The 12,497-nt window shown below is 39.2% G+C and overlaps 1 protein-coding gene across 3 annotated transcripts in view; it reads right to left on the reverse strand.

Annotated features, from left to right (window-relative positions):
* agap3 (ArfGAP with GTPase domain, ankyrin repeat and PH domain 3) overlaps nt 1-12,497 on the reverse strand; it is a 146,413-nt gene that overhangs the window by 33,971 nt on the left and 99,945 nt on the right. For all 3 annotated transcript variants that reach the window (XM_014029945.1, XM_014029937.1, XM_014029930.1), the window contains exons 10-11: nt 10,044-10,148; nt 8,273-8,444 (exon numbers count right to left, since the gene is read on the reverse strand). In XM_014029945.1, coding sequence (XP_013885399.1) covers nt 8,273-8,444; nt 10,044-10,148 — 277 coding nt within the window. The remainder of the gene's footprint in view (nt 1-8,272; nt 8,445-10,043; nt 10,149-12,497) is intronic.

The raw sequence follows: 12,497 nt of genomic DNA on the forward strand, positions 1-12,497 counted from the left end.
AGAATTAGAAAGAAAATGTGAAACTTTGTTTTTGAGAAAGCAATGAATGAATAGCATAAAATAAGCGTGAACTAAAAGTTTCATTGCTTCAGAAGGTTGTGCTTTAAACATAGAGCTTGTTGTCCATTCAAGACTTCCAAAAGAAATTCATGACTCGTCCCCTTATTGTTTGAATCAAAGCCAAAATAATTTGTTTTAATGATTTAAAATCTACAAGTTTCAAGTTGGACTGCAATTCTGGACTCTGAATCCTTTAAAAAAAAGAACAAACAAGAAAAAAAGACAACTGCTAGGCAACTTTGATACTTAAAATTCAACAATCATGTCTAATTGTCAAATTGGATGCTAATGATTAATGAATTAAACATGTCTGTATCCATTAGTCCCCAGAGACCACTCCTGCATAAAGGGGAGGATAATGTAATTACAGTGGAGAAATAATCAGCTTGGGGCATTAAAATAGAAATGCACCCACAGCTTCAGCCAGGTCCCACTGCAGCTCATTTTACACATTTACGAGAAACGCAACAGTGGGAAAAAAAACAATAAAAAACAAAAACAACAAAAAAAAAACTTGATGACCATAACAACCACAAAATCAGGTCCAAAGGATACATATTGAAGAGTTCAAGTTAGTGAACCTAAAAATTATTATGTTGATTTAAACATTTTTATTTTAAGTCACAATTATTAAATAGGTTTATTTTGCAAACGTTCAATTTGGCTAAAACTTAAATTTGAATACTTGTTTTTTTTTCTTTTTTCAGAGTTATTGAAAGTTGTGGTAAATATTTAAATATTCAAAATGGCTTTAACTCACAATAATGTTGAAAAATAACTTCATTTGAAGCTGCATTAATTCTATTCATTTCCTAAAAACATGAAGCCTTTCTTGCTAAATATGATGTTATTCGCTAGGTGTCAAAGGTTATTTAAAAAAAAAGTTATTAAGCTTTTATCCAGTGTTCGTATATACATTAAGATTTTCCAATAGAACGATATCTGTAGCTAAGAACATATAAAACCTTAAAATAAACAGCTAAAAAACTATTTTATGGAGTCACTGGGCCAGAAATGTAAGTAATTATCTAGTTAATCATTAACAAAAACTGGCTCTAAATAATTAGAAATTCTAGGTATCTTTTTTCCTACTGGCTGAGAGGTTGTCATCTATACATCTTTGATGTCTAAAAAAGTCAAATATAGCAGAAAGTATTTGGCGTTTTTTTAAACTATTTTTCTTAATGCTTTTAGAAAATAAAGTATCCAATCCACACTACAATGTAATTTGTTGACCTTTTTTTAGAAACAGAAAAAAAGGTGTGCATTTAATGAGTTTTTAAACTTAATGAAATCTGTCAATAGCCTAGATACCTAAAATAACAATAAATTCGCTACATGAGAAAACTTTCCTCTGGTTACTTTTACAAGCAATAATGAGGAATACTTTCTTTCCAACAAAATCCCAGAATCTTTTTTTATTGTGAACTGATTTTTTTATATCTCTTCTTAGTTTCCTTTTTTCCCCTCACACTAATGAACTCTTCAAAGTACCAAATCCTACTGTGGACAATTGTGTCATGAATATAAAGATGACAAAAGCCATATAGTGTCTTCTGCAGGCTATCCAGGGCTGGGGTGTTAAGTGGTGGCGATGGATTAGTGGGGAGCAGCTCTGCCTTGCTTCTCATTTCTCTTCAGGCCGGGCCGTCAGTGGGCTGATGAGCCGTGACGAGGCCTGACCCCTCCGTGGAGTTGTTGCCATTATGTACAAGTAGTGAGATAATGAAGCATTCATGCTAATGTGGGCAGGGCAACACATCATCTGCGGCGGTGTAATCCACCGCCATCATCATAACCGGCGCCCAAATGCCCCCCCTCCACTTCCCATACTGCTGCTGCTGCAGCTAGTCCCACCACAAGACACTGAGAACATTTAGTATTCACACTTGTGATGCTTTTATCATGGAATTTTACAAACTATCTGAATGAGAGATACAGAAAAATGTGTACTTTAACTCTTGTCTGGGACTCTCTGGGAATTTAATTTCTTTTTGAAAAGAAAGATTTCAGCTGTACTTGCTGTACTTTCAGTGATATTTTCAACAACCAATAAACATTTTTAAAAAGATCCTGAACTAGCTACAAATGTTTCTTTTTATATAACTGTAATAAGCTGTGGTAAATCAGCCCAAATGATCATAGAACTAATGGTGTTAATAAGTGGATATTATGTCATCCTGAGAGGTTAAGGGGGTATGAATTAAAGCCAAATTAATGCTTCCCCAACCTTTCCGTCGCAGGTTCCTGTTTGTGAGGGTCTTCCACTTTCTTCTCTGCGCTACAGCATGCAGCCCACTGTTTTGTGATCATCCAGACTGTGCATGCTGGCAATGCATGTGCGATAATAAAACTCCCATTTAAAAAAGTGGCAAACAGAAAAACAACCCACACAACAAAAGCAGACCATGTGTCAAACCACTAGCAGTGAAAGAAAAACACTAGGAATGCTTCTTTTGAGGGAGCACTGTATGATGGGGTTTATTATGAGATGGCTTATTGTCAGTTTTTTTCTTTAAAATAGGCAGTAGACAAACCAGAACATTATTGCCACCTACTGAACTGGAGTCTGAACTGTAAAACAATGACTTGAATGGAGTAGTGCAGAGGAGGGGCACAGAGTACCTCGCTTTGGTCAGAATAAAGAATTACTGGAATACTTTGGTGCTCAAAGGTGTTCGTTTTCTTCAGGCAACAATGAGCAGACTAATTGTGCTAAAAATTGTTAATTTATTGGTTGGAAGAAAGTGGTTTCAGGAGCAGAATCAGATTTTTTTAAACAATTTGGAAAAAAAGTCAATTTGTCTAAGAAAGTTAGATTGATTTTATGAACTTGAATGAAAATCCCACATGTGACATGTTAGTTATGCGTCTACAAAAATAAAGCCAACAGGAAATCAAACAGAAAGAAAAAATAAGTAGGTCCTCTGGGTGGGTTCTTCTTTAGTGAAACGTTTCATCTCTCCTCCAAGAGACTTCTTCAGTCTGATGAGTTTCAGGTGAACTCAGCCTTGTCCACATAGTGGACAAACAGGTTAGTCACATGCAAGAGAGGGCCATCGCCTAAAAATAGGCTTGATTAGTTCTATTGTTCATAGAGGGTCATGTGCCCCATCACCTGAATTATTGGTTTGGATGCTTTGGGTGTGGCTATTTGGTGTTTTGTTATGAGTATGTATGGGTTCGACGTCCCCTTGAGGAAAGATTTTTAAACACAAGTTGTTGAATTTAGGAAAGATTTCATCACTGCTTGAAATACGAGCACAGAGTTGTTTTATTTGACTATTGGCAAGCTCTCAATAGCTTGCACACAGTTACAAAGAAACACGCTGAAGCCTTAAAAACACTACCTACAGCAGGTCAGACTGCTTAAATGGTCCAAAGCTGTCGGACAGAGGCTGGTCAACAACCGAGTGGATGTTTGTTCTCGTCACTAAATGATAATGTGGTGCAGGGAAAGGAGATGCTAAAAAACACTCCTGAATTTTCCACCTCTTCCTCGTGGAGAGGCAGTATCCCTCCCTCCCTCCCTTCCTCACAGGATTGATTAGAAATGACTGGGCCCATTAATAGTTAGATACAGTGTATCTGTCGCCGGTGACATGGCAGGACGCGTTAACAGGGAGGATCATATTTAAAACGGTTCCGCTCAGCACCCAGCAAAAGAATTAAACCCGGCTGCTCGGCAAACACGTGAGCGCATGCGTTCTCACATTTACTCTGTGTCTTCTCAACCTTTCCTCTTCATCTTCCCGTCTCCCCACCCCACCCTGTCCACCCTGCCCCACCCGCTCCGCGTCGCTATCCCTCTTCTCCCAGTGATTATAAAAGGTCTTTAGATCTAAGGAATGAATGAATTACCAAAGGCAAAGACAAGGCTTGTGATTTAGAYGCTGTGAATGAAAAATTACCCCTTTGTTCCCCTCATCAATTGCATGTCTAATGAAATCAAAAGCCCGATCGCATAATCAGAAGAGGGTCCTCCACCCAGAGAGAGACCTGATGTGATTTGTAACCTTTCTTTTCCTAAGTGGAGATTAAGGCAAATCTCCACCACATTGTTTCCTGGTGCAGAAATGAATGGCAGCTGAAAATCTTGTAAATTTTGTCACTAAGGAGTTTTTCCCAAAAATACAAAAAGCAAAACAAACATAGATGGGTTAAAAAAAGGAAACAAAAAACAGTTTGTGCTGTTCTCCATGTTTCTTTGATGACTTCCTCCATCCAGTGCTCAAGGTTAGGAGGCGTTTGTAGAATTGGACAACCTTTATCTAATACCCTGTGTTCTGTAAACTCGTAAATCTTCCTGCTTTTGACTGATTAACCCGTTAAGCAGTGGCAGCATCTTGTTCGTGTTTAACGGTAACCTGCCTGTTTGGTTCCAATGGTGTCCAACGACTGGTCATTGGCACTGAWCCCCGTCTCAGTAGGTTAGCTCTAGCCTGAAAGATGGAAACTCTGCCGGTTTCACAGTGGATGAGGGACCCCACCTTCCTCTGGGGATCACTTCACTAATTAGTATTAATTACTCTTAATCCTAGCCCCCTGTAACCAATCACTAGCCTGCCAGACTCTTCGCAACCTCTGGTGTTTCAGCTCATTTGGAGAGGAGTCCTATTTTTTAATTTAGAAAGTGGACAAACTGTGGCTGTTTTTGCAACCACCAGGGATGAAATGCAACCAGGTCAGTGTCACAATGACTTAAAAATTTATCTTTGTGAGGATATAACTATTTATACTACTACATGAGTGTAGTGCTTAAACATGCTTTAATTCCCCGACCAGTAATCTAGAGAATTAGTAGATTTGTCAGAAACGATCATTAAGTCATCATTGTGTATGATGCACCTCATTTGCATAAATGCAACTTATAAAAATGTAGATAATTAATCAGATGGGAGTCATTTTTATGATTAATCACAGAGTACAACATAAAATTAGTTCAGTAATAAAATACTAATTAGGTCACTGTTACATAATGTATTGGTGATTTGTTGCATTTTTGGAGGCAAAGAATGATTATAAACATGACTTAATGTATTTCTTTTGACTGCTCTTTTCTGCAGGTGCTGCCACAGACATGAACAATTTGGCAATCGTTTTACACTGAATGCACTATTAAATTAAATAAAATATGTCCAACATTAGGGTTATTAATATACTTTTATACACCGACCATTACGACTCTAGAGGTGTAACAGCACTGGGTTGACTTCAACCCCAATCTCAATGCTGCCTTGGTTTCTACATAAATCTCACTAAAGCATGAAAAAGGCATCAAAGCTTAAAAAAGTGTTTTGCAAAAGAGGTGGTTCATTGACAACAATACTGAATAGTGGTCTTTTTGAAGTTTGAGTATTTTTTAGAATGCAAAGCCTTTAGCTTGACTCTTCTTAGGAACCTCTCTGATTCTGCAAACTGAAATGGCTGTGATTGCTGTTGGCTGTAACTAACTGCTGATTGCTTGCCCACAGAACACCAGAGCCTTTTCACTGACTTTTGCTAATGTGACCTCGACAGTTTCATTTTTGTTTTATAMAAAACGTTGCTGGTGTTCCGCTGGTCATACCATTGCACCATGCAACATTTATACTGGTTTGTTATCAGATTCAGGTCACATCATTCAATCATTCTATGTTTTTTATATTTTTTTATGCTACAAGTAATTTGTTCCTGGCTGACTATAGTTTGGATACCACAACAAAGCACAACAAACCCAGTCTTTAAACATGACTCACTATCTGAGGACTATTATTATTTTAAATAATTTTTTCTTTGTGACAAACACCGTTTACACTAGGCTTGGGCGGTATGATGGTATACCTCAGTACTGAAATATGGTGACAGTATTTAAAAAAATATGATGGCATATTAAAGGGATCCATGATTAGTTGTAACATTAGATTTTATTTAATAAACATGTATTTTAACTGTAAAATAAAGGCTGTAAAAATACTGTAGGATGTTCAGTTTTTATCATTTTTAAACTAAAATTTTAAAAATATATCACTCGGATGGAGCCATTTTATTTACATGCAAAGCATTCTGGGTAAATGATGACATGGATAGGTCCTTGGTGCGAGGCTGCTAGCAAGCTATATCCACACTGAAGGTTGATCTTGGACAATATCTGATGATTGGCTCTTTAAATGAAACCAGAGAGCGTTGACAGAGAGGAGAAGGTAAAAATGACTCAGCCTGCAACTGAAAATATGGATGGAGGACCTCAGTTTAGCTTGTTTGTCATGCTAGCACTGAGCTAATACATATAAGGCAATATAGCGTTGGCACTAGCGCAAAGACTAACAGGCTAAGCTGAGGTTCTTCTTCCATGAAGCAGCTCTGTTGTCCTCCATCTATATTTTCAGTTACAGGCTGAGTCATTTCTACCTTCTCCTCTCTGTCAACGCTCTCTGGTTTCATTTAAAAGAGCCAATCGTCAGATATTTTCCAAGATTAACCTTCAGGGTGAATATAGCTCACTCACACCGAGGACCTATCCACGTCATCATTTACCCAGAATGCTTTCTGTGTAAATAAAATGGCTCCATCTGTGTTAAAATATATATTTTTTAAATTTTACAAAAGTAAACAGCCTACAGTATTTTTACAGTCTTTATTTTACATTTAAAATATATGTTTATCAAATAAAGTCTAATGTTACAAATAATCAGGGATCCCTTTAACCCTCTGGAGCCTCGTCCCATGACTAGCTAGAAAGATATGCCCTCTCTGAGACTCTGTTTCAAGTTGTGTTAAAAGTGGAGACATTTTATACAACAAACTATACACGTTTTTCAAAGTTGTGTTTATAGGCCGAAAAATAAAAAAAACAGAGTTATGGTAAATAGTATACACTTTTTTTCTGAAAAAGACTGTCCCATTTGATGAGTGTTGCAGCGGTAGGCAGAAAGAAACACGCTAATCTCGTGGAGGAAACAGCTCAATCCGTCATCAGTCTTTACCTTCTCTAGAGCTAAAAAAAGAGTTTGGATGTGACGGTGAGTGGGGAGAAAGTAACACACCACAGACATGCCCCACGCCCAGCCCCTTTCTGACTTACCCCGGTAATACCTTACAGCGTAGTCGATGTGAAAAAGACCAGTCCTGTCCAACTCTATTTTACATAATAACAATGATAAATTCTTCCCCCATGTAAAACTGTACACACCCTTCTTGCAGAAATTTTCCATCCAACACTTGGGCAAAGTCCTGAAGAGCAGCCGGTGAAACAGTAGACAAACATAACAGCAAATCTTCCTGAGCATTCACAGAAATGAAGCAAGTGTAAATGCTGGTTTAAACTCTTTTCTGCTGACCTGTAAGTTGCTTTTCACTTGTCAATACTGTGGATACATGCAAATAATGTTGTATTGATATCAACACAAAAAAGTAATCAAGGAACCTAATCCGCCATTAATGACCTGCTTCTTGTCCTGCTTCTGTTAGTATAGATGCTTCCTTGCATCACCTTTACTCCTTCTTCGCTTTGTGAGGGAGCGGTTTCACCAACAAAATGGTGTATACTGTATAAATATTTACATTTTTAATAAGCATCTCAGATGTTCATATGTGAAAAATGACCAGCGCTAACCCATGTCATACTGTATAAACCAGTACAAGTGTGTTGTGGGTTGTTTTTTTCTGCAGCAAAACAGTGGCCTGTTTCATTTTAAGGATGCAGTCACTGTCAATATTTGTGCATATAAACAATAATAAATGAAGGTGCACAGGTGGGAGAACTATAAGAGCACCACTTTCAGTTTATGGATTTACACACATTCATGCACCATTTGCGGGAAAACATTTCTTTAGGGCACGTTAGTTAACCAGGAGGAGGACACATAAAAAAATTAATTGCACCGATTTGGATAGAGGAGGTAATTTTACAGCTTTAGCAGCTGCTGTTGTGTGTTGTTTTCACAATGTCCGGTCCTGGCCTGTTTGTAACTTCTTTTCTTTTTTTTTTTAACCTACGTAAATTTTATAAGCCTGCGCAAACTTCGTAAACTGACCAAGTGTTTACGCCCTCCTCCAAAAATCCTACCTAAAAGCCTGGGTTCAGGAGTTTTGCTCTTTGGAATGTACGAGTTACTGCAAATCACTTTTTAATTCTGGGATTTATTGCTTGTTTTTGCAACTGCATTAAGCTTTKTTTTCCCCTAGTATTCATTTGACTAAAAAGTACAAATGGGTTTTAATGTGTTCATACCTGTGTTTCCGATGCCAAGCTGCAGGGCGCTGCGGTCCTTGGTCAACCCGTTGGTTTTGGGACTAGCACTGGGTGCCACAGTTGCCACAGCTCTGGGGGGTCGCTTCCCSGGAACTTTGACCGTCGTCCTCAACAAGTCGATCTCTTTCCCGTGAACATTCTGCATGTAGTCCTGTGGGGACGACCGGAATGAGCACTTAGTACAAATAATGTTGCAAATACATCCCTTGATTTGGGCACTCGATTACGCACGGTGGACCACCAACAAGAATCCAAGAATTATGGAGGAAAAACTAATTAAAAGACTATTCAGTTTCCATCCCCATTAGTCACAACCCACCTTAGATCTTCCGCTAAGAGTGCGTGATGGTGGAAAAATGATTGTAAAGCCATTATACATCACCTGTGCCCACGCCAGCTCCCTAAATAGCAGGATGTTAGGCTTAATGAATGCAAACTGTCTCATTCTGTTTCAATTTGCCTGTTTGATTTGGTTTAAAGCGACTACCGCCTAAATGTGGGAAGCCAAGGTGAAAATCATCGGGCTCAGCAGAAAAGAAAAAAAAAAAGACCCAGATAGAGGCGAGCTCGGCCCTTGCCGTCCCCCCAACGGCTCCTCTGCTTTATTACCGTGTCATAAAGCACTCATTTCTTTCCCAAGCCTCCTCACTAATTACCCAGTGAGCGCTCTCATTTCATTTTATTGCTGGAATTAACAGCCAGATCGAAGCGTGCAAAGCTATTAAGATGTGTGATTAAGCCACATTCAATTAGTTTCTACAAACAATTTAATTGATGTAGCAGATAGAATTAACAGAAGGTGATTGTGTAGATGGCTTGGCTGACTGCGAAATTAAAGGTTCCCCTCTTCCACTCTCTGGTTGCCTCCCCTCCTTTTCCCTTTCTCTTCCTTCTCTGCTCCACTGCCTCAAATGAGCTTGAGCTGTTACCCCGTTAATGTAACTGTCTGCCTTCTTTCACCTTCTCTTGTAAGTCAACACATTCATAGATTCATAGATCGCCCCGGTGACCTGTAATAGCTGTAATGATCAAGAGATAGTCCGTTCAGTCAATTACATACATCACCGTAGCCCGCCGCTGCTCCGCTTTAACTGCCTGTAAATTAAACCACTAACACACTGTCAGAGGAGCAAGGCCACACACAAGGTCCGTGTCTAACCACTTGGACTGGTTTTTGAAGTTTGAGCCATCTCATTAGACGCAGTGTCTTTCATTTCATGTGGCAAAAATGATCTCTACGTCTCCAAAAAAAAAAAAAAAAGAAAAGTGGAGAAATCAAAGGGTGATGGAGGGAGTTGGAGGGGCATCTCTGAGTGCAGCACCGGGGCTGCTAAGCTGTCTGCTGCCAGGCCAGCCGAGTGTTTAAGAGGTATTAGCGGCCCAGCGGGATCCTGACAAAGATGGATGTGGGAGGCTGGTCAGGCTCGGCTGCCATGCAGCGAGAACCATTATAAATAAAAGCCAGCGTGGAGTCCGCAGAAGAAGCGCCACGTCTCCATTAGCCAGCAACATGGACGGACGCCACAGCGAGAGCGGTGATGACCACAAGGACACCCTGTTTTTTTTTTGTTTTCTTTAACGTTATGTTTTAAAGTCAAAGGGTTAGCCAACACTGCCATTATAGAAATCGCATCACAAGAAATGTGCTTGGAAGGCCCATTTGAAAACATTCACCAAACAGCAAAGTGACAAAACTTTAAAGCTCAAAGGAAAAACCGGAGAGAAAGTAGGAGAAGGAGTTGATACTCACATGTAAACTGGGGTGGTAAGTGAGGACGCCATTATCACACAGTGTGACATATTTCTTTTTCCACTCCTTGTTGAGGGATTTGCCACTTCTCTTCAGAAGGATTCCCTGTAAGAGACAAAACACCACAGTGAGCCTATGCTCCTCCAAAAGCAGCACGGTTGATGACATGAACCATTATAGATGTTAAATACCATAAAACTGTTATTATTGCTGCTACAGATTTGTTATGGTGCCTCTGAGGGGATTTTCTTCCATGGTACATCACAAGTCAAACAATGACCATTATCTAATAAGAAAACATGAGTAGCTGCAATGAGTTTCTTACTTTGTTGCTGTTATTTTATAATTAGATGGCAAACAGTTTCCATAATACTTAAATGTGTGTTGTTGGAATTTGAACCCACAAAGTTGGTTAAGTTCTGCCGGCATAGAGACCATTCATATAGAAGGACAATCCAATTTGCCAGACCTCCTCCATGCATTCATACACATTACATGTTGACCCCTGGAAGACCTCTCAATCCTGGGATTAGAGAGTGTGATCTGTCTTCAAAGCCCCTTCAGCTCTTTTTCTATTCTACTTTATCTTTTGTGGGGGTGCTTTTAGGGGTCTTAGATGGTTTCCTTATCTGCAGAGTAAATCCACTGGTAAACAATGCAGTTCCTCTGCTGGAGGTGACCAAACGCCGCCGAGTGCAAGGGCCAGGAGGCTCTCCGGGGTTAAACAGCAAGGAGGGGCCCGCTTAATTAGGGGATTAGGCCGGGGCAATGTTTGTGCCTTTTTACAGCCAGGTCCTGAGTTGTGTGTGTGTTTAAAAAAAGGGGAGGAGGCGAGTGTTTTTTTTTTTTTTTTTTTTTGCTAGTCAGGATCATTTTGCGGCCTTTAATCCTGATTAACACATCAGGAAGAAGTGACCCTTGGTGACCTGGGCACCTGGCTGTTAACCGACAATCATCCTAATCCAAACCCTGATTCATCTGAGAGGAAGGCCAATCCTGACTGTTGATTTCATGGTGGGATCAAAGAGTTTAAGTTTCAGATTTTACCATTACAAATACTAGTTTGGAGAATCTATCCATGTAAAAATAACTTTTGGAGTAATTCAAGATGGCTGCCACAGTTAAACACCCTTATCATGGAATACTATGTCAACATGAAAGACATTAGGCTACAATTTAGTGTGGTGGTAGCTCAGTCATCCTCAACACATATTATAAATGCTAATAGATTAGAAAGATTTGTGTTAAAAGATTTGTAAAGTAAAACATTGTCTGTTTGTTTGCAACAGACCTGATAAACCACTGAACAGGTTTTATTGAAACTCACAGAAAATAATCACTGGATATACATCTACAACTGATTAACTTTTGGGATCAATCCAAATCAAGATGACTGCTGCAGGTAATCAATCTTAGCAAACACAAAACTGTACATAACTCAGGTAATTCTATAGAATAATTTGGTGTGTTAGTAGTCAGCCTCAAAACATACCTTAAGCACTAATTGCTTAAAATCTTCATTCGAAGCTTTGGAATTAACAAGTAAATTTTAATTAGTTGTTTAAAAAATTGCAAATAAATCCTAAATGCCTTAACCAGTTAGTTGTTATAAAAGCTCAAGATAATTTTTTGAGAAAAAAAATGAGTCTCTTGATCAATAAGTTGCTGACTGCTGAGACTCTTCTCAATTTAATCAATAAAAGAACTGTAAACACTTTTTTAATGGGTCTCCACTCATACAAAGTAAATGATCCAGTGAAACGCCCTCCGGCAACTTCATAATGCATGTTTTACAAGCAAATATGTTGCTCATCTTGTGCCTTTACTGAAGCAGACACAAATCTATACTTGCGATCAGTGTGAAACTCTGCATTATTTATCAGAGCCGTGATGAGGATCGATAAAGTGGCGGGAGTATTATGTGAAAATCTACCTTTTTCGTGTTGTTTTTAAAAACACTTGCCAAATGTGGCTGTTCCACAGAAATCATTTGTAATAATGGCTGTACTGTTGGCTTCATTGAACTGGTGTTTTTGAAAGAGGCTGCTTTCTAAAAAGGTATGGACGTATGGTTTGTGTTTCTACTCAAAACTGACCCCCAAACACAAGGCGAGTGCGTTAAAACCTGTGGAACCCGAGGAACCAGGCTGATCATCTGTGCTCACACCACTGTCATATCTGCAGAGAAGACAGGAAGTGATTCTCTTCTCTTGTTGAACAACCAGAAGAAAAGCTGCATCCTGCCCTGACTGACAGGATGGTCCTTTGTGGCGGGGGGTCTGTAATACACAGGAATGCTACTACGGAGCAGTGACCTTACTAAGGGTATTCAACATGGAATTTGCCAATGTGATCTTTTGGTTGTTGCATCGAAATCAGCTGCAGCTCACATCTGCAACCAGACTGCTGCTGCAAATTAATCTCTTTGTAGTTATAGAAAGGGGTATTTGGGGG

This window comes from Austrofundulus limnaeus, unplaced genomic scaffold (genome assembly GCF_001266775.1).
Source record: "Austrofundulus limnaeus strain Quisiro unplaced genomic scaffold, Austrofundulus_limnaeus-1.0 Scaffold6, whole genome shotgun sequence".
Classification (NCBI taxonomy): domain Eukaryota; kingdom Metazoa; phylum Chordata; class Actinopteri; order Cyprinodontiformes; family Rivulidae; genus Austrofundulus; species Austrofundulus limnaeus.